Source organism: Aethalodelphis obliquidens, unplaced genomic scaffold (assembly GCF_003676395.1).
Source record: "Aethalodelphis obliquidens isolate GAN/ISIS:26980383/991018 unplaced genomic scaffold, ASM367639v1 scaffold42, whole genome shotgun sequence".
NCBI lineage: Eukaryota > Metazoa > Chordata > Mammalia > Artiodactyla > Delphinidae > Aethalodelphis > Aethalodelphis obliquidens.
Genome location: NW_020837986.1, coordinates 7954604 through 7976914, shown reverse-complemented (window position 1 = coordinate 7976914; position 22311 = coordinate 7954604). Strand labels below are relative to the sequence as shown.

The 22311-nt window shown below is 49.6% G+C and overlaps 1 protein-coding gene across 1 annotated transcript in view; it reads right to left on the bottom strand.

The window, feature by feature from the left end:
• KIAA1755 (KIAA1755 ortholog) overlaps window positions 1-17073 on the bottom strand; it is a 32391-nt gene extending 15318 nt beyond the window's left edge. Inside the window, exons 1-6 of the mRNA XM_027078044.1 lie at window positions 17059-17073; window positions 16684-16881; window positions 11686-13024; window positions 11001-11198; window positions 3231-3354; window positions 601-694 (exon numbers count right to left, since the gene is read on the bottom strand). Coding sequence (XP_026933845.1) covers window positions 601-694; window positions 3231-3354; window positions 11001-11198; window positions 11686-13024; window positions 16684-16881; window positions 17059-17073 — 1968 coding nt within the window. The remainder of the gene's footprint in view (window positions 1-600; window positions 695-3230; window positions 3355-11000; window positions 11199-11685; window positions 13025-16683; window positions 16882-17058) is intronic.
• Between the last annotated feature and the right edge of the window lie 5238 nt (window positions 17074-22311).

Here is a 22311-nt window from a genome sequence, read left to right as displayed (position 1 = left end):
AGCATATGCCAAACTTCCATTTACGCTGCTGCCCATGCTGGTGAGTTAGCAATCTCTTCCCTCCCCCATTCTCAGTTCATTGGCTAAGCCTAAGCCAATCAGTATGTCACATTCCCCTGACACAGAGATCGGCTGATGGATGGACAGCTGAGCGAATCTGGGCTAAGGAGACACAAAGAAACTGAGACTTCTGGGAAAAGAATCACTCTTTCCTACCGGACTTAAATGAAAGCCCATATGAAGTTAGAGCTGCAGGGAACCACACTGCCACCAAGAGGGGGACCTGGCTGAGAAGGGCACTCTCCCAGGAGAATGGGGCCAGAAATAGGGAGATAGAAACCCGATCTTGGTGGCAATATTTGAGCCCCTGAATCAAGCCATACTTGAAGTTGGGTTTAACTCCCGGACAGTCGAGTCAGATAAACCAATGAATGACCTTTGTCTTTAAGCGTGGCTGGGCTGGGGTTTCTGTTATGTGCAGCTAAGACTCCCTACCTGGGTTCCTGGTCTCAGCTCTGAGCCTCTCAGGATCTGTGAATATCCTAAGGCCCCCGGTGCTCACAAGACTTGCGAGGCTGAGGCTGTCCGCTTCCCACTCACCTGGGTGGCCTGCAAGGCACTGACCAGACCAGGATGTGGGGGCTGTTTCCTGGCATCAATCACGACCGCCAGCCCCTTGGTTTTATCTTCAGGCCTGTGGGTGGTAAACAGAATTGACAGTCTTGCTGGATGAACTAGGGCCCTCGAGGGGGAAGGACCTAGTGGAAGGTGAGGGAAACTGGCTGCTAGAAGCCTGGATTTACTGGTGAACTCTTCATCCCATGGGACAAAGTTCCAGTGCCTCCCTGTGCCCCTGACACACACCACTTCCAGGAAGCCCTCCATGATTCTTCTCCAGGCAGAGTCCGTTATTCCCTCTTCGGCACTCCCACAGTACCTCACACAGCTCTCTCTTACACCCTAATAATCATGAACTATAAGTTACTATCCCAGTTGCAGTAGGAGTCACCTAACCTTCATCCACCCCTTTTGTGTGGGCAGAAGGTTCACTTTGTTCAAGAATCCAATTCCCTCCATATAATCACGTCCCCCCTCCGCCAGGGGCTGGTTTCTGATTGGTTGAGGCCCACAGTAGACCCAATTCCCCTGGCCAATGATTGGTTTAGATAGGGAACATGTGACATTTTCTGGCCAATGAGCTGTGAGGGGATGTTTGCTGGGGGCTTTTGGGAAAGATATCCTCTGCGTAAAAAAGTTCTTACAAAGAGACATAAGGCAGAGATATAGACTGATACATTTCCTTAGCAGGTAAGACATTTTGAATTGGAATTAGTTACTTGCAGCCAAAACACCCTCATGGGTTCACAGTGCACTTTTCAGTGATTACCTTAGGATTTTCCAAAGTGGCCCAATTGCAGGACTTGTTAAAATACCAATTCCTCACCCCCACCCCCGCTCCACCCCCCCAAGAAATCTGTCCAGCAGGCTGGGGGTGGAGCCAGGGAGTCTATGCTTCCAAGTGCCCTGACCATTCAGCCAAGTTGGGAAAATAACCCCCAACGGCCTTCAAGCCTTACAACCACCCAGTTCACAGACGAAACCAGAGGTGGCCAGTGCGGGGGTGGAGCTATGGCAGTCACCCGGGCACGCTGTTTCACCTGTCTGGGAGGATAATAATCGTGCGGGCTTCAGGAGGCTGTGCTGAGGACTGATGGATTCATTACTGTAAAGTACTCAGGGACTGCACAGAGTAACAGGCATGTCAATGTCTGCTGTCATCCCTATCCTGGGGGGGAAACTGAGGTACACGGCGGTGCTATAGCAGACAGTGAGAGGAGGCTCTCGGAGGTGAGGCCAGGGCTCCGACTTCGTGCTCCACACCTCACCTGCCTCTCGCTGTGCCCATGCTGGGAGAGAGGTTTATTTCTCCACCTACCTCCACTACCAGCCTGGATGCCCCTAGAGGTCAAGGCCCAATATAGGAGTATCTGGGTCCCTAGCATGGCCCAGCATGAAGTCTGGCCCAGGGCAGGTGCCCAGCAATGGAGTGGAGAAGCCAGCCCAGCATACGAGAACCCCATGCACAGTTCACGCTGCACCTCACCCCCACCTCTTGTGACCACGCTTGGTCCTCAGAGCCCACTTACTCATCCCCCTTTTTCAGGGAAGCCTCAGAGAGGGGAGGTTACCTCCTACAGGTAACACAGCAAGTTGGTGGGATTCCAGCATTCTGTCTACCATGACACTTAGCACAGAATGGGGGTTTCCATCTCCTCCTCAGACCAGAAAAGCCACTCCACTTTGGACAAGAAGAAAAATCTCAGTGACCAGCAGGTGGTGGTGATGGCTCCTATGGGGTGGATAAGGTTCCAAAGGGTTCCATCAGTCCCTCCACCCCCCCCCCCCCCAGCAGCAGAACCTCTAGGTTGGGATCTATAGCCACAGTCCCAAGCAAACACCACCTCTGAGACCGCTCTGGCTGGGGGCTGGGACTCAGAGGAAAGATGGTGCCTCTTCCCCAGCCAGTGAAACATGAAGTCCGAATGGGGGGGGGTGGAGGGAAGGCGAGGTGTTAGAAATCAGCCTGGTTACTCATCACTCATTCATTCTTTTACTCTCTCACTTATTCATTCATTCATCCATTCACCTATTCCTTCATTTGTTCAAAAATATTTATAATTCATATGCCAGCTCAATGATCACCTCCTCAGAGAAGCCTTCCCTGATTTCTCAATTGAAATTAGTTGCCCCCCCCACCCTCTTCTCACTCTACAACAGTGGCTCTCAAAATGTGTCCTCAGCCCAGCAGCATCAGCATCAGGAAACTTGTTAAAAATACATGTTCTCAGTCCTTATCCAGACTTAGTGAATCAGAAACTCTGGGGGTAGGGCCCAGCCATCTGTTTTTACAGACCTCTGGATGATTCTGATGCCTGTTGACTTTGAGAACCACTGATCTACAACATCCCTGTTTTCTTCACCACATTAACACCCCTGAGAGCTGCTTGTCCATGTCTGTTTCTTGCACACCATCCACCTCCCCCGCCAGCCTGTGAATGCCCTGATGGCAGGGACCAAGTCTGTCCTGCTTTCCCCCCAGCATCTGGCTCAGGACCAGCTCTGGAAACAGATGACTGGCTGGAAGGATCTCTCCATCTGCTACCTGGTGCTGGGCTCTGGACTGAGAGGTCGAGGGGGGATGGGGTGGTCAGGCTAGCCCAGCCCCTTACCTGGGGATGGTGCACAGGTAGGAGAACAGCTTGGTGACCTCTGAGGCCGTGCACCATGGTGCCTCCCAGGGCCCCTTGGTGGTTGACACCAGAAGCAGGGGCCGCCCTGCCCTGTCTCGACCTCCTACAGGAGAAAGCACAAACACTGAGAATTTTGGTGGAGCCCCTCTACGGGAACCTGCTCTGTGGCCTCCAAGCCTTTGCCTGTACTGGTCCCTCTGCCTGGAATACCCTTTCTCCCCTCCCCCTGTGAACTCTGAACTCTTATTCATCCCTCAAGACCCAGCTCAAAAGCCACTTCCTCAGAAAAGTCATCCCTGAAACACTCCTCCATGCAGAGGCAGCCTCACCCTCCTCTGGTCACCCTCTGTACTGGGCAACCTGGGAAACGAAGCTCACGGAATGAGCTTTGGGGTCACACAGACATGGGTTTAAGTCCCAGCTTAAACCCATGTTTAAGGGACACACTGACTGGCTGTGTGCCCTTAGGCAAGTCAGTGTGTCTCTGAGTCTCAGTTTCGTCATCTGTTAAGTGGGGAGGATACAATACTGAACTTATGAAGGTATTTTGAAGACTAAATGAAACAGTTCCTGAGAAGCGCTTGACACAGGGCAAGGGCCTAATAAAAAGCAGTTGTTATAACGATCATCATTTCTGTCCTCATCTCAGCCCCCCGTGTGGTGAGCGTGCAGCCCATGGCTGCCAGCTCACTATTTATTCTTGCTGACTTCCAGCCATGAGTTCTCCACCGACTATTTCCTGTTCCAGGAATCAGGACAGGGTGCTCCGTGTTCCCCACAGGGGTCAAGAGTCTGAGTCCCAGGGGGTCAGCACAGCCTGTCTACGCTGCGGGGAAGGGGAAGTACAGGGGGAAAGAGTCCCAGGCCTCTGGAAACTGAGCCTGTCCTGTACCCTGGGCTTGGAGCCCTGCCCCCCAGAGTCACCTCATTCAAGGCCACCCTGCGATGAGCAGGATCTACTGCATGCGGGTACAACCCTCCACAGTGTATAAGTGTGTGAGACCCTATGTAGCTCATGAAGCCTTGGACAATCTTAACCACCTTCACAAGTGCTGCCTTACACAGGGGTGAAGCCATCTAGAGCATTCTTTCTCTCACATATGTTTGAAAATTTTTAAATTTAAAAATTAAAAAATCTACATTTGTATATACATTTTATGCAAAAATATACACGTTAATATATACATTTGTATATACACACAAATATATATATTTGTACATATATGTGCATATATATGTATATATATTTTTTTATATCCTCTTGATATCATGGGTTTGATTTTTCCTAATATTCATTTATACTAAATTCCAAAAGAAAAACATTTTGTTGGGGACAATACGGGAAATTTGAATATGAGCTGGGTATTGAGTAGTATTAGGAATTATTTTTAATTTTTTTAGGTGTGCTTAATGACACTGTGGTTATTAGGGAAAATGTCCTTGTAGTTAAGAGATGCACATTAAAATATTTACAGGTAAACTATGAAGATCTGTAATTTACTTTAAAATACTTCAGGAAAAAAAATAGATGAAACATGCCAAAATGTTAAGATTTATTAAATCTGAGTAATGGGTATGTGGGTTTTCATTATCCTATAGTCGCTACTTTTTCTATGTTTGAAATTATTCATAGAAGAAAGTTTTTAAAAAGTGAAATAATTAAACCATGAAAAAAATTACATAACTTGCAAAGTTAGAGATGTTTGTACATATCCCTCTGAAATCCTCTCAGAGCCATTGGGTCCCTCAGGTCAGGAAATGCTACATTATGTCCCTGGGCCCATTTTATTGATGAGGAGACTGAGGCCTGGAGAGAGGAAGCAGCTTCCCCGTCTAACACAGTACCCAACTTGCCAGTTAAGGTGGGGGTCATGCCTGATTCAGCCCTTGACCCTGGACCACACCGAGAGATGAGCTTTTGTCTGCTGTACTGGAGCTCAATCACAGTTCCAGTGGTGCTACTTCCCTGCTCTAGAACCTTCCATGGCTCCTCATGGCCTCATGCAGAAAGCACAAATTTCTCAACCTGGCACTTAAGTCTCCCCAGGATCTGCACACTCTTCCAGCCTCATTTCATATACTTTGGGTTATGACCTGAATTGTGTCCTCTCCCCCCAAATTCATATATCGAAATCTTAACCCCGTAATACCTCAAAATGCGACTGCATTTGGAGATAAGGTCTTTAAAGAGGTGATTACGTTAAAATGAGGCCATTAGGGTGGGCCCTAATCTAATATGACTGGTGTCCTTATAAGAAGAGGAAATTTGGACACAGACACACATTGGGAAGACCATGTGAGGACACAGGGAGAAGATGGCCATCTACAAGCCAAGGAGAGAGGCTCAGAAGAAACCAGCCCTGCCAACACCTTGATCTTGGACCTCTAGCCTCCAGAACTGTGAGAGAATAAATTCCTGTTGTTTAAGCCCCCCAGTCTATGACACTTTGTTAGGACGGCTCTAGCAGACTAATACACTATGTCTCTCCTTGTCACCAATGGCTCAGCTGGAATGGGTCATCTGTCACTGCGTAAATTAGCCTGACCCTTTCCCACCTCCCCACCTTTGTTCACACTGTTCCTTCTGCCAGAGGTTCCCTTCCCTGTCCCCTCTCCATCTGGTGAAACTCTCCTCAGCTTTCAAAGTCCAGCTGAGATGCCACCTCCTCCAGGAAGACATCCTCCCTGCCCTCTAGAGAGACCTTTCTCCCACCCCAGGTTCCCCCAGCAAACCTAGGCCTGTTTTAGATCCTGCAAGACTGAGGGCTCCTTAAGGGTGCTCACTGGCTCAAACTCTTTTTATCCCAGTGCTCAGCACAGGACAGGAGCCAATAATCAGTGTCAGGAATTGACCAATGAATAAATGGTCAGAGTGGGGCCTCTCAAACTTTGGTGTGCTAGGGATCTTGCTACAATGCACACTGTGGTCCAGCAAGCCTGAGATTCTTCATCTCTCTCTAGCTCCATGTGATGCTGATGTATCTAATCCCCAGACCACACTTTGAGTAGCAAAGGGTTCAAGCACTCAGGACATTCCATACTGGGACACAGTGACCAGTTCAAGTGTCTGGTCCCCCCGCCAAGCTCTGCCTGGCACAGGGCTCTGCACACAGCCAGGGCCGGCTGAGCACGCAAGATGCCGTCTGAGTGCACTGCAGTGATGGACAGCTGTCCACCTGATCTGCTTACACCTGGAAGGCCCCCTTGCCCCAGCTGCTACCCCGTCTGACAGCTGGTGCCAGGAATACCATCGTTAGCATCTCAGAGCCTGGCTGGAAGCTGCGCTGTTCACATTGGGTTATGATCTCAGGAAGAAATGGAGACAGCAGGTTGGGAGGTGGTGGGTGGTGTTACCCAAAGGCACTGAAAAACTTGTTGTACCTTCTAAAGCACTCCCTCCAAGTCTTGGGGTGGGGGGAATGCTAGTAATTTAACTGGCAAGCAATTTTAAAATATTGAAATATACATTTTTATATGAAAGTGTAAATATAATTCTTAATTATAAGAATTATAATAATGTATAGAAGTTTTAAAGACATGTACAGAGCAACTGAAAGCTCAGGGTGAGGTCTCAACCCCTGGGACCCTGTTCCCTCTCTTCTGCATCAGGGGCTTTTTGTGAAAAGCCCTCTGCAGAGGCTCTGTGCCTGTGGTTGGCAGACTCATGGCTCCAGAGATGTCCATTCTCCAGAGATGTCCATGGCTCCAGAGAATCCCCAGAGCCGTGGATGTGCTAGCTTACCTGGCAAAGGGACTTCGCAGATGTCACTAAGGTAGGACCTTGAGATGGGGGAGATAATCTAGGCCTAGATTATCTAAGTGGGCCCAATCGAATCACATGATCCTTAAAAGTAGAGGCCCTTTCCTGGCTTCAGCCAGTCCGAGAAAGTTATCAAGATAGATGAAGGGTCAGAGGGATGTGCTGTTGCTGGATGTGAAGGTGAAGGAAGGGACCACAAGCCAAGGAAGGTAGGCAGCTTCTAAAAGCTGGAAAAGACAAGGTATGGATTCTCCCCTAGAGTATCCAGAAAAGAACACAGTCCACTGACACCTTGATCTCAGCCCAGCGAGATCTGGGCTTTCTAACCTATAGAACTGTAAGATATTACATTTATGTTTTTTAAAGCCACTGAGTTTCTGGTAATTTGCTATGACCACAATTGGAAAGGAATATGTAACTGCCACCCTCAGAATGGGAGCAGTCATTCACACCTTAGTGCTGATTAGTCTCTTTCCGGAGAACAGATTTTTGTGGAAAGTTTGGAGCTGAAGAGACCTGAGAAGAAAGGAGGCAAGGAGGTGAGGGAAAGATCCTAATAGGGAGCCTGGGATGCCTGCTTCACACGGACTGGCCTGGAGCAGATCTTGATCTTGGAACACAGACTTTGGGGACTGTTTCCGCTACAAGGAAACTCCAATGGAAGCAAAGAGACCAGTGAGGATACTACTGTAATAGGCAAGCAACTATGCTGGTTTGGCCCTGGGTGGTGTGAAGTCATCAAATTCTGTATATAATTTGATGGAAGAGTTGACAGGACTTGCTAACAAATTGGATGTAGGGTATAAGAGAAAATCCTCCAGGATCTAGTGTTCTAGGAAAGATTACAAGGCTGGGAAGGGTACAGGGGGGTGTGAAATCAGGAGTCCATCTTTGGTCATGTTAAGTTAGAGATGCCTGTTAGACATCTAAGTAGAAACATCAAGTACATGGATGGATAGATGAGTATGGAGTTCATGGGCAGAGTCCAGGCTGGAAAAATAAATGTGGGGGTTATCAGTGTAGAGACAACACTTAAAACAAATATTCACCAGTGAGATGGGATGAGATCGCCAAGGAAGTGAGTCTGGGGGAGAGGAGAAGGGGTCCAAGGACTGAACTTTGGGGAGCCTCCAAGGTTTCCAGGTTGAGACATGAGGAGGAGGCAGCAAAGGAGGCTGAGAAGGCGTGGCCGGTGAAATAGGAAGAAACCCAGGTGAGAGTAAAGATTGAAAGACAAGTTGAGAAGGCCTTTCAGTAAGGAGGGAGCAGTCATCTGTGTCAAATGCTGCTGATGGGTCAAGGATGATGAGGACTGAGAATTGACGATTGGATCTAGAAACATGGAAGTCATTGGTGACCTTGAAAAGACCTGCTCCAATGTCAAGGTGGAGCAAATACTCTGATTAGAGTGAGTTGAAGAGAGACTAAGAGGAGAGGAGGTACTGAGACACGGAGCACAGACAACTCCTATGTGGGGTTTTGATGTAAAAGAAAGATGATAATAGGGGCCTAGAATGGGTCATTCCAAGCTGGGCATGCTCCTGTGCTGATGGAAATGGTCCAATGGAGAGGAGGAAAGGTGATTATGTAGAGAAGAGAGGAGAATCTTGCCAGAGGGATGTCTTTGAGTAGGTGGGGAGGTGTAGTGCACCACTGGAGGGATTGTTCCCTGTATCTGGAATAGGATGCTGAGGGGGTGGGTACCGATGCAGGTAGGTAGCTAAATGGGGTGGCAGGAGTTTGTGGACTTCCTTTTGATTGTTTCTACTTGCTCAGTGAAACAAGAAGGAAGGTCATCAGCTGAGAGTAAGGCTGAGGGAGATGGTGGTGAAGGTCAGAGGAGGGAGCAGGTGTGAAATCGTCATTCAGGAAGGACAGTGGGGGCACCTTTCAAGACTCTGGAAGAGTAACAGGATCCATGGGCACCAGTGGTACCCACTGGAGGCCAGTGATCAGGAATCAAATGGGCAACCAGTCGGTGTGGTTATGCGGACTTTCTGGCTTCGTTCAGCTGTAAAGGTGCAAGGCGGGAAAGCAGGCAGAGAGTTGGATTTAACTGAGGTTGGGATTTCTCCAGGAAAGTACGAAGGCAGAAGAGAAAGGCAAGGGAGATGAGAGTGTTTAAAAGGAAGTGGGGACATGATGGAGGGTGGGGAGGGACAGTGAAAAGGTGGTTGGATCAATGGGTTGAGAGTTCTGGGGGACAAAAGGGCTATTAAAATTGAGGTAATGTGTGATCTGGGAAGAGAGACATTGTAATGAGGGAGGGAGCAGTGAGTTATGGGGGACGGCCATGGAGGAGTAGCTGGGGTAATGAGGACAAGATCGCTGATGAAGAGGAGGTCGAGGAAGGGAATGGAAAGAACGTCCATGTGGAGAATGTTCATTCACTCCGATATTTTTGAGCAGCGACAATGTGCCAGGCACTGTTCGGGCACTTGGGACCCATCAGTATATGTTGCAAGCCAAACAATTTACAAGAGAGTAATTGTGGAAAGAGTGACAGCGAGTCAAGTCCAATCTGCTTCCTCTCCTTCTCCTCTTACACAAGGAGGAGCATGAGGCTCAGAGAGGGCAAGTGACTCTTCCAAGGTCACACAGGGAGCTAGGGGTAGAGCTGGAACTAGAATGAAGGTCTCCAGCCTCTAAGAACAGGGACTTTGATGTATAAAACCTGAGCTCCTGTAGCATGACAGCCCTAAAAGGATCGTGAGATTCTGTGTACATTAATATGGGAATAAACAGCATGAGCTTCAACAATGATGACCAAGAAGATGACAGACGATGCTCCCCAGGAGCTTCGAAATGACAGAGCAATGTCCCCACAGACGTGTCCTGCAGAGATTTAGAAGTCTATGAAGTAAAAGAGAATTGCAGAACAGTCAGTTCCCAGAAAGCACAGTGGTTTCTCTTGCTGCCTGAACTTTGCACATGCTGTTCCCTCAGCTTGGAACACCATTCCCACCACTTTACACGGATAACACCTACTCATACTACAGGACTGAGCTTCACATTACTTCCTCCACCCCAAGCCTGGGCCAGGGGCCTCATCTGTCCTCCCACAGCCCCCTGTACTGCCCCACAGTCACAATTTCTTTACACTGTATTGTAATAACCTGTTGAATTTTCTCCACCACTAGAATATAGGCTTCCTGAGGGCAGGCTTGGTTCCCTGCTGAATCCTCAGTGCTAAGCCCAGGACGTGGCACACAGTGGTGCTCAATAAATATTAATTGCAAAGATGAATAAATGTTAAACAGGAGTGATAATGCTCTCAGTATTGGATGATGTTAATGCCCAACCGGACCCCTTCCTCAGGCCAGAGCACCCATCCCCCAGAGACTGTAATTATTGGCTGTAAATTGGCTTAGAGATGCCCCCTTGTCTGAAGAATTGCCCTCAGTTGAACTGGATCATGGGCTCACCTGCATCCCCATCCCAGGATCAGGCTGCAGTTGATGACTGACAGATCCAGGGGTACAAAAGTCAGCCCCTGAACCTTAAGATGGAACCATCTCTGTGATGGAATTCATGCTCCAGGAACCGCCCCCCCACCCCCCATCCCCCGCCCCGGGGAATCAGGCCACATGCAGGCTTAGCTCCTCCCTTGCCCTGCCCTGCTTCCCTTACTCCCCTTCCCCTGAGAGCAACCCTCAGTAAAATAAATCACTTTTTCACGGATCCCTGTCTTAGGCTCTGCTTCTAGGGAACCTGACCTAAGATGGCCATCCACCTTGATGGCCTCGCTGAAAGTAAGATGGAAGGATGGATGGATGGATGGATTGCTAGAAACTGCTTTAACCTCCTTCATTGGAAACTTATGGAATCTGAGTCCCAGGGAGGCTTGATCCAGCACACAGGCCTCTAGGACCTTCCCTGCCTCCCCTATACCCACCCGCATCTGAGGGTACTCAGGGACCCCAGCCCCATTCCCCATCCCCACAGCTCTCTCCCCTCCACCTCCACTTGCCCCTATAATCCCTGAGGACCTGGCAGGCATGCTATCCTGGAATGGAAGATCTCCATGCTCAGAGCCCCAAACCTGGGCTCGGGCCCTGGGGGCTCCTCATTCAGAGCGGGGCCTTTTTCTGGAGGGCTATCAGAAGCTTCTGGGAAGCCAGCCTTTTCCTCGGTCAGTGGGTCTGAGTCAGCGTCTGGGCCAGATGTTTTGGTCTGAGTTGTTCCAGCTGGGGAAAAAAAACATCAAAGAGTGTTAAGCAGAAGATGGATTTTCCCAGGGAAAATGTTTTCTTTTTCACTTTCTAATAGTAACAGCTTACAATATTGATCTCCTTCTATGGGGCAGGCATTGTGCTAAGCTCCTTAATTCTGGTGTGTCTTTGACCCTCAAAACAACTTGAGGAGGCAGACAGATCCCCATTGTATAGACAGGGACACCTGGACTTAGAGAGGTTACGTCCTCGATCAAGTTCACCCAGCCAGTGCGTGGCCAAGCTGGGGTGTAGACTCAGGCCATCTCAACATAATCACAGAACCTTGCTCAATTCCAAGCCCATGAGACCTCAAGCCTTTTGACATGCCACCCCATGCTCTAAATACCTGAGACTGAGCCAGCCCAGGTGGGTCTCTGCCCCTGACAGCCTGTGTCACCTTGTCACCTGATCACATGCAGAGAACAGTTCCCCTGTCCAGCTGAGTGAGTGGGCAACTTACCTTTCCCCAAGCACTTGTCTCGGTTGGGTTTGGGAGAGTAGAGTGAACACAAGACTTTCCAGGGCCCGTCATGCTGGAACGAGGCTTTCTCCTGAGTCACAGGGCCTTGCCTCTGCCACTTTAAGAAAGAGAATTTGAGCCCAGGAGTGGGGGAAGTGTTTTGACAGGGCCTGGCCACAGGCTTGGGAAGTCTCCCATTTTCCTGTTGGGTCCTCTCTTCCATCTTGGTTGCAGGGGCTGGAGAAGCAGGAGGGGAAGCTGGGCGCAGCCGGGCCGAGGATGCTTGTTTTGGTCCCGGATTGAACTGGACTATATTCTCGGAGTCTCCCAGAAGTCCCTGTGTCTTGGAGGGAGCTGGCTCTTCTGAGACACCTGGCCCAAGACCAGAGGCACAATGCAGTGGGTTTACAAGGACGCTGAGGTAGGGCTCTTGGGGCTGGTGTTCTGAGTCTTGGGTGGGAACTTTATGATTAACCTTTCTCCTCAAGTCGCAAACACAGGGTTTTTCCCCCGAACTTGCTGGCTTCTCACAAGTCCATTTTTCCAAGGAAGGCCCCCCATTGGTCCCTGAGAGAGGCAGTATCCTTTGAGAGAAAGGGATTTCCTTAGTTCCAGATAGCTCCTCCTGTGCGCCAAAAGGAAACCCACTGGATGTCTCCACCTCCTTACTGGGAGACCCTCGTCGGTTCTCTTGGGAAAAGTCCAGGAGAGCCACATAATCTCCCTCCAAGTCCTGGCTGGCCACTTCGTCCACCCCGAAGCCCACCTCCCCAGGCCCGGCTTGCTCCACTTTGATGAGTCCTGGATACTTGTCCCCATGTGTCCTGCCCTTGCCCTTGGCCAAACTCTGGGCAAGCAGCACTGGGCTGCCTGGGGACCTAGCCTGGTGCAGCTCTTGGGGGCTGTTCAAATCCAGTGCTTCTAATTGAAGGGATCTCCAGGCTGGGGAGAGGACATTTACTGCTTGGGGTCTGTCATCCACAAACTCTGGGCTGGTTATTTTGGTCCAGGGCACAGAGGCAATCCCATCTTCTGAAGCTACCAGGCAGTTGTGTAAGGGACTGCCCTCAAGGTCACTGTTGATGGCCTCCAGCCAGGCTTGGGTGAAAAGTATAGGGTAGGATGACTCAGGAACAGGCTTCGTGTCCACTGTGTGGAGGTCCACAGAGAGGCACTTGATCATGATGCAGACGGACTGCTCCTCCCGGGGCTCAACTTGAAGGTAGAAGTCACCTTGGCGCAATAAGAGGGGATTGAGGGATGCCAGGTGGACCACAACCTCATCCCGCAGGCACAGCGGCCAGCCTTCATGCAGGAAGAGGTGGTGTGAGTAGGGGGTCTGCAAAGAGAAGGGGCTGGCATCAGAGAATCTGGCCCTGAAAACCCCGCCCACGGGTTTGCTTCCTTCCCTCTCCCAGAAGGAACCCTGAACGGGTCGGGGACTCAGGTGAGGCAAGAAAGGTGCCTAGGACACAGCATCCAAGGAGGCTCCACTCTCAGCATCCTGCAAGTCACACAGCCCCAAGAGGCAGCGCCTCCTTCAATGTTGTGCCTCCTACGCCTCTTCCTCACCTTAGTCCTGGCCCTGACCTTGAAAATACTTGCTAGCCTACTGGGCCAAAGGAGAAAAGCTCTGAGTGCCAGGCGCCAGTTAGCAAGCACCTTTCCCACGAGGATCGTCCTGCTGGCTCCCTTCTCCTCTCCATTTATCAAAACTTCTCTCAAGCCAGCTCAAGCTAAACCCTCCCCTTTAGGGCCAGGGAGACGTGGCTTCCAAGGTCTGAATCACTAATTTGTGCAAATGACTTAACTTCTTTGAGTCTCAATTTCCCTATTTGCAAATAGGAATAATGATACATAGTGGTATTATTGGGTTGGGATGAGGATCAAGTTAGATTATAAATACATTTATGTTTTTTTAAAAACCAACACAATGCATAACATATAATAAGTAGACGTTCAATAAATATTATTTCCCTCTCCCTTTGACAATATTTACCTTTTGAAAAACTGTAGGATTTTCAATCTTTAAAAAACGTTACTTACTGCCTTTATTCCATTCTCTAATTTGTAAAGTAGAGAGATTACAGAGTGAAGTAGAAACACTACTAAGTGAGAAGTTAGGAAATCTGACCCTGCCACGAACTTGCTGGATGGCCCTGAAAAATCATTCCACTCTTCTGGGTCTGAAAGTCAGACCCAGAATATTTATCTGTTCTTTTATTATTTATTTATTTCCCATTAGCAGTTAACAACACGGCAGGTGAGGCTAAACAATAAAAAAAATTTAAACAGAGGGTGCCAGCAATTCTCTACACAGGTAGACACAGCAAGTCATCCTGGGGCCTCTCCAGGGGGCTGTCAGGGCTGTGCAGACCCAGTGTTCAACAGTGACACCACGTGGCAACAACAGAAACGACAGCTCCACCAGACTGACAACAGGTCTTTCTCTACCTGACTTTTGGAAGAGTCTGATCTGATTCCTACAGATTGAATAAGCCCTGGATAATCTCATATAATTTGCATGTGTATACAGGAGACCTCCAGGGAGTGACACTAAACTTCCTGTTAATTAAGCAGGTGCTTCCTGGAATTATTAATTGGGGAAATAATGTGATCTGACCATACTTGTACCTACGATGTTGATAAACCAGTTCATTTCAGTTACACTGCAGATTCGGCTGTCTCCAAGAAGCTTCATATCCATAAACCCCACGAGTCTGTGTTACTCCAGCCTTTCCACATAGCCTTCTGCTGTTTACAACATCCTTTCCGTCACCTTCTCAGTGAACGAGACGAAACAGTCCAGAGGTATTTTGCAAATAGCAAAGCACCATAGAAATGACTGTTACGATCATCTTATTTGACTCTCAGTAACTCAGTGGTGCAGGCAGTTCAGGAAAGTTCCTCAACTTTACAGATGAGGAAACCGAGGCTAAAGAATTGCCTCATGGTCACACAGCTGAAAAGTAGCGAAAGCAGGACTTGTGCCTAGACTTTCACATTTGGAGTCGGCTGTATCTGTCCTTAGTCCCTCCAGACCTCATTGATGGTGGCTGTCTGTCTGGGTGCTGCTGGTTATAAAGGCAGACTTTGAGGCTGGCCCATTCTTATTTCAGAGGGAGAAAGGAGACAGTAGGAAAGTAACAGCCAGCAGCTACTGAGCAATTACTTCATGCCAGGCTCTGGGCTAAGCTGTGTGTATCATCTCGGTGAGGTACATACATCCTGTGTTATTAACATTCCCACTTCCTACACAAGAAAACTGAAGCTCAGAGAGGTGACATAGATCCCCCAACTCCATAGTGATGGAGACTGGATTTGAACTTGGGGCATCTGACTCCTGAGGGCATACATGAATCCCACGCTACTACCCCCTGCTCTGAGACGACACAAATTCACCTATAATTACGATTAAAGTTAAAGATAATTGGAAATAAAGAAATCTAAATGTTGTGACCCTTGTCCCTAGAAGAAATGGGGAAAGAGACAGTGCAAATGCAGTTTTAATGGCCAAATAAAGGAAGCAGGCAGTTGTACAGCTTGTCAGGGAGAAGAAATAAGGATGGGGAGGATATAGCTTAAATGATGTCAACATGGATATGTGGCAATTGGCTGCAATGTTTCAGTGAGACTCTTCCTTCTCCTAAAAGAACAGCAAATGTGTATGGAGCTATTTCTGTGTGTCAGGCACTGTGCTAAGTAGCTTAAATGAATGATCTATTTCCTTCCAGTTCCAACCATCTCTAATTCTGGCTCCTAAGCCTGAACTTTTAGCTGCTACATTCAATTTCTTTCCACCACTGAAATGACGCACACGGTCCCTCTGCTTATCTGTCCTCCCGATGTGCCAGGTCCCTGACAGGCATGAGCAACTCAGGAAAGGCTAGTAGGACCTAAGATGCTGTTAGCGATTCTTGACGCTGGGGCAGTAGGGGTGGGCACTGAATAACAGAAGAGTAGGGCAGAGTCAGCAACTCTGTGAAGAGTGTGGGTAAGTTCTAGCAGTGGGCATCTGAGGCTTTGGTCTCCAAAGGCCTCTCCCCACCCTTTCTTAAAACAGTCTCCACCCTCTGAGCTTAGAGGTAGGCGTATGACTCAAGCATGGCCAATCCTGGTATCCCATTCCTCTGGCTGCAATAATTGGTCCAAGCATGGACACAGGATCCAAGCCTGGCCAATCCTGGTACCCCATTCCTCTTGCCACAGTGATTGGTCCAAGCAGGGACACAGGAGCCGAGCCTGGCCAATCAGGATCCTTCCTTGTGATTTTCTATCTGCAGCCGATGGGGAGGAGTTCATTTTCCTCTCCAGAGTAGGATTTTGATCATAGTGCTGCCCTGGGCTCCAGCCTTGAGAAACACCTAGCCTGTAAGAATGATTCCGGCAAGCAGTAGAAGCAGAGACAAGAGACAGAAAGAGTCCTGGAGGAGTTTGATCAGCGGAACATCTCGGGCCTTGGTCCGAATCACCCTGTCCTGGTCTGAGTAAGGATCTGTCATTTGCAGCGAGTGAGTCCTGCCTAAAACACTTTTCTTTTCCCTTTGCGTCAGGAGAGGCCTCCCTGAGATCTGGGTTGAAGGAGTCTCCAGGGAAGAAAGTGAGAGTCCTGATGCCACAAGGGCTCCAGGGAAGGTCTAGGACATTCTCTACTATTTCCATTGGAGCTGCAGCACTTCAGCCAATACAGCCAGGTGATGCCCACAGTGCCAGCTCCTGGGGGCCAGAGAACCACAAGGCTGGCCTCCCTCCCTGTTAGTCAAAGCGCAAACGTGATTGACTCCTAGATGTCAGAGCGTAAAGGGCCAAGTGACCTTCCTGTCCATTTGCGGGGCTGAAGTGTTTTTTGGAGAAAGCAATGACACCTGAAAGCCATCCCACGTCCCCAGTTCATGCCCTTCAACAACACACTCGCCAGCCCACCTCCTTCTCTGCTCCCCTCCAGCCCCTGGCCTTCTGGGAGAGCTTGTCCCCTGGTCCCACATCCCTCTGACTTACACAGGCTGCTTCACGCACTTGTTCACACAGGCGCTTGGCAGGGATCAGGAAATCCAGGAGGAAGTTCAGTCCATCGCCCCGGAAGTCAGAATCCAGGAGACGGAACACCTGACCCAGGATGGTGGGTGCTGTGGCCTCAAAAGGGGGATAGAGGCCCGCCAGGGCGTGCTGGATGGCGGCATCCAAGGAGGGGGGGTCCTGTGGGGGGCAGGAGGAGAGGATGAAAAGTGACAGTAGCGATAATAATAAGGGTAGGGGCCACTTCCTCTGACCTTCCTGACCTCAGATAACTAACTCTGAACTCCTCTGCTACACCCTCCCACTCACACACCCCCTTCAGCCACATTGGCCTTCTTTCCTTTTCTTCAAACATACCAGGCACAATCCCATCTCAGGGCCTTTGCACTGGCTGTTCCCTCTGCCTAGAATACTCCTCCTTAAGACATCCTCACTCCCTCACCTCCTGCAGATCTTTGCTCAAATGTCATCTGCTGATCCACGGTGGAGTAGAGGAAGAGGGGAAGGCACCCAGGTCAGGGCCAGAGGGAAAGGAGAGGTCAGCATCCCCAAGTATCGCCACCTGGCTGACCTGCAGACCTACACACCTGCAGTTTGAAGCTGAGCTACCAGCGAAGCCCAGCTTAGATGAGACAAGTCCCAGTCCACATGCAGACACATGAGTGATCATGAGTGATTGCTGTTTTATACCACTCAGTTGGGGTGGTTTATTACACAGCAGTAACTAACTGATACAAGTTGATACGATTGATGCGAGCTCCATCTTCATCCATCCAGGATGCCTCCTCTAGATGTTTACGGGGCACAGACCATCAATACATAAATCTAACTCAATACCCTCCTAAGCCTACCCTTCCCCCCACATCCCTACCTTAGTGATTGCCTCCCCATCCAGTCAGACTCCTAAACCAGAAATCTGTTCATCATCCCGCCCCTTCCTCCTGCCTCCCCTGCCCACAGACAACCCTCACCACATCCTATACAGTCTTCTCCCCTCCATCAGCTCACCAGCCCACTCTCTCTGCTCCGTTCGCCTGCCCCGCCCAGATCCAGGCCCCCATCACCTCTTCCACCGAATCACCTCCTCACTGTTTTCCCTTCTCTAGTCTCCCTCCTCTCCAGCATTTCTCCACCAGGACCCCAGGGTGATCTTTCTCAAATGCAAATCTGGCCTTGTCAGTCTCCTGCTCAGAGGTTCCACACTGCCTTCAGAAAGCACCTGGCCACACCTCCAGCCTCACTGCTCTCCCTAGGCTTCTGCCACTATGACACACACGTTCCCTCCCTTGCCTCCAGGACTTTGCACATGCTGTTCCTTCCTCCAGGGACGCCTTCTACTTCCATTCCCACCAGGCTAACTCCTCATTCTGCTAGATCAGGTCACCCCTCGTCTCTTCTAGGAGACTTTCTCTGATCTCCCACTCCCACCCTAGCTGGGTCAGGTTTCCTCATTTCTGGGCTCCCATGGCAAATCTCACGCTGATTTTTGTCTCCCTCGGTGGACCCCGGGCTCCCTGAGGACAGGAGTGGTAAGCAGAATAATGCTCCCCCCCGCCCAATGCCCACATCCTAATCTCTGGAACCTTACATGGCAAAGAGGAATTAAGGTTGCAGATGGAATAAAAGTGGCTAGTCAGCTGGCCTTAAAGTAGGGAGATGATTCTGGATTATCCAAGTGAGTCCAATCCAATCACAAGTGTCCTCAAAAGGAGAAGAGAATGCAGAAGGGGTGAGAGTCAGAAGGAAAGGTGACTGTGGAAGAAGCATCAGAGAGAGGCAATGCTGCTGGCTTTGAAAATGGAGCCAAGGAATGTGGCGACTCCTGGAAGCTGGGAAAGGCAAACAGGTTCTCACTGAGAGCCTCCAGAAAAGAAGGCAGCCCATCGGCACCTTGATTTGAGCCCAGCGAGGCCCACGTTGGACAGCTGGTCTATAGAGCTGCAAGATGACACATTCACGCTGCTGTAAGCTACTACATTTGTGGTCATTAATTTCAGCAGCAATGGAAACTAACACAGCCGGCAGGGACTCCTATTCTTCTAGGGTTTTCAGTGCCTGGCACGATATAGGTGCTCAGTGATGTGGAGGGATAAATAAAGTGTCCCTCTCTGAACCACACCTTTTCCATCTGTAAAATAGGCAAGTGGGACAAGGCCAGAGGGTCCCAACCAGGTGTGGTGCTAGGATCCAAGGGTTGTGATTTTCGACTCTTAAAAAAGCCTGATGAAAGCCATTCTGGTTGCCCCAGACTGGCTGCAAGTTCTGAGTCTATCTATCGCTGAAGGATGTAAAGGAAGATGAGAATAAACAAGAATCCGACATAAAGGGAGCTTATTTAGAACAGAAAAATCACTTTTTATAAATGAGGCCCCTGGAGACAGGGAAATAAAATAAAGACTTGGAGGGAGAGGAAGAGAGCCTGTCTCCATCCCAGAAAGATTCTAATGCCAGGCGGCTGTAAAATCGGAGACGCTGGCCCAGGGCATTTAGACAAATGTTGGTGTCACTGCTGTATCCCCAGCAGCCACACAGAGCTGAGCACGAGTAGGCCCTGCATCGCTATCTATAGGATGAATATATGAATGAAGGAATGAAGGAATGTCTACAGCCCCCATTCTGAAGGAAAGAGGGTCCTGGCACCGTCATTGGTAAGCCCAGACACAAGGGTGACCCCCATAATAATGACAGTTTCGGGGTGCCTGCTATTCACCAGGCCCTCTACTCACATTCTCTGTCTTGGCCACACAACCATCCTAGGGGCAAAGTAGGAACATCCCATTCTACAGATAAAGAAACTAAGACTCTTTATCTGGTCCAAGATCACAGAGAAGGGGAGAAAGACAGAGCCAGGATCCAACGCAGGTCTGGACAGGTCAAATCTACCCTCTGCCTCTGTCCCTGGGTGTCTGCCTTGGGGCCACCACCAGCCACCAGCCTTGGAGGCGGCCTTCCCAGCTGTCTATCCTGCACTGTTTCAAGTGGGGCCCAATAATGATGTTTGCCTCTCACAGACCAAGGCTTGCAGCCTGGAACGCCTTGGCTTTCACACACCGGCTCAGCTGGCCGCACACTGTAACCATATAAGGGGCAGCCAGTAAAAAGGAAGAACGTTCCAAGTCAACGGGACTCCGAGCTCTTGGCCAGAGCATTACCTGCTACAGGCCTGAGCCCCAGGGGCTCATAAGCGGTCCAAGTATTGGGGGAAGCACACGGTGACGAGGCCCAGGCGGCTGCAGGGAGGAAAGCTGGCTACTCTCCACTCAAAATCAAACGGGCAGCCCAGCCCGGGACCACAGGAACCCAAACACCATCGGCCAGACGTGGGCCCCTCTACATGATTTCCGTGAAACTTAATCGACATGTTTCCATTCCTCCCCCATGAGCGCAGCCCAGCCGGGCCTTTGACTGTTCCTCGACAGGAGCTGAGGCAGGAGATGGTGTGAAGCTGAGAAAGAAGTGGGTGTCACAGGCCAGAGCCAGTCTGAAGCCCTTCAGCCCCCTCCCCTGCGACTCAGGGCCAGAGATGGAGCCCACCAAGGGGGCTGGCACCTATATGATGCTCACAGACCTTCTGGACTGACCCAAGGAACCTTGTATGGTGCCAAAGGGCACAGAAGAGTGTCTGTTCCCAGCAGTCCTGTCTGGGCAGGGGAGGAGTCGGAGTACAGGTGTTTGTAAATTTCTGATCAATGTCTTTGCAATGAGCCTCTATTATTATTGCCATCTTAAGTCTTACCAAGTAAAATAAACAAGTATGAAGTGCATAGGTTGAGGCATTTTTACCTCTGTATGTACCGTTGGAACCACTACCCGGATGGACAGACAAGATTTCCACCACCCCAGAAAGAAGCCCCCTCCCAGGCCAAGCCCCCAGTCCAGCAGTAACTACTCTTCTGACCATTGGAATTGAAAAAAAAATTCCCATGCAGTGTGATCTCCACTGTGTAAAAGTGTGTGTAAGCCGACAGGCCATGAAATAAAGTGTTAACTGCAGTTACCCCTGAGGGCTGTGAGGGACGGGGGCCTCGTAGGTCACAGTTTTAATTTTCCTCATAGTTGCTGGATTTTCCAAACGTTCTGTGACCAGACTGTAGAGCTCTTATAATTGGGGGTGGGGATATAAAAGTGTGATTGTGTGTGTGTGTGTTTAAGTCTGGTTCCCTTTTTAAATGGTCTCACCAGATGTTGTTAGTTGGGCCTTCTGAGAGGTGGGCTGAACTCTTCTTAAAGGTCCAGATTTATCCATTTACTCCAACAGGCAAAGATTTTAGCATCACTTAGCATCGACACCTCCTAGCTTGGGAAGAGAGAGAACTGAGAAAAGCTGAGGTAGGCAGTGTCCTAGGGCTACTACCTTCAACCCCTGCTCTCCTCCGTGGCAGAAACGCCTAGGAAAGGTGAGATTCCACCCTTGACTCACTGAGTTATCTTAGCCTCAGTTTCCCCATCTGTAAAATGGGACCATTGGGCTTATCTATCTCTAAGGGCCCTTCCAAGTGGGGCCTTTCTAGAATTCAAGGTACAATCAGGTTCAGGAAGGTTTGGAACTGGGATGGTTCCCAAATGGGATCAGTTAACCCACAGTTGGTGAGAAAGTTTACAAAGGTCTGTCTCATCCATCTCCCTACTCAGGTCCAGGGAGGGTCCAAACCAGCAGCCACAAATACAAATGCCTACAGGGGCCTGAGAGTTGACATGGAAGACGGAGTTGGTCCAAGTGTGAGAAAATAACCCCTCTAGCCCCTTGGTAAGTGGCCCCTGACAGTCGGCCTCAGTGTCAGGGAAACAATAGGGAGTGGTGGGGCCTGGGGCACACACCGCATCTCATCAGCTCCAGCCGAGAGTTGCCTTTGCCCAGCATTGCCAGGTCTATTGAAATTTTAGTAAAACCTCCCCAAATTTTAAAGGTTGGCCAAACCAAACACATCTGTAAGCCAGATGCAGCCCAGTGGGTGTCAAGCTGTGACCACAAGGCTCAACTACCGGGGGCCTCCTCTTGAACTTCTCCAGGCTGGAGAGTCTAAACCCAGCGTTCTGTTGCTCTGGCTGCCAGGAAGTTATTGCTCACATCCAACTAAGGCTTCTCCTGCTTTAAATCCTTTTTTGTGTGGGTGGAAGTATGAGTGAGAACTGGCTCCTTAATAAAACCTTTCAGAAACTGGAAAAACAACCCAGACGCAGTGAACTGAGAAGCAAGTAGGCGTTAGAAGACCCACATTCAAGTTCAGCTTTGTTATGTATCATCCGTGTGACCTTGAGCAAGTCAGTTCACCTCTTTGGGCCTTAGTTTTGTGTTTGTTCCTTTCCCTCTTATCCCTTTTGCCTCTGCCCTGGGGTTCACCATCCCCCACCTAAACCACATAAGGGTAATAACAATTTTACTAGAACTGCTTCTTACTGAGCAAGGCTTCTGTGGCATGCCTTATCCTAAGAAACTTTTGTACACTCTTTTATTTCATCTTCCCAACAACTCTATGGGATGGGTATATTTATTCCCATTTTACAGATTAAGAAACTGAGCCCAAGTGAATGGTAGAGCTGGCGTATGAACCTGCCCACATAACTCCCAGTTCCTCTGCCTCTTCCCCAGGCTCCCTGCCACCAGGCCAG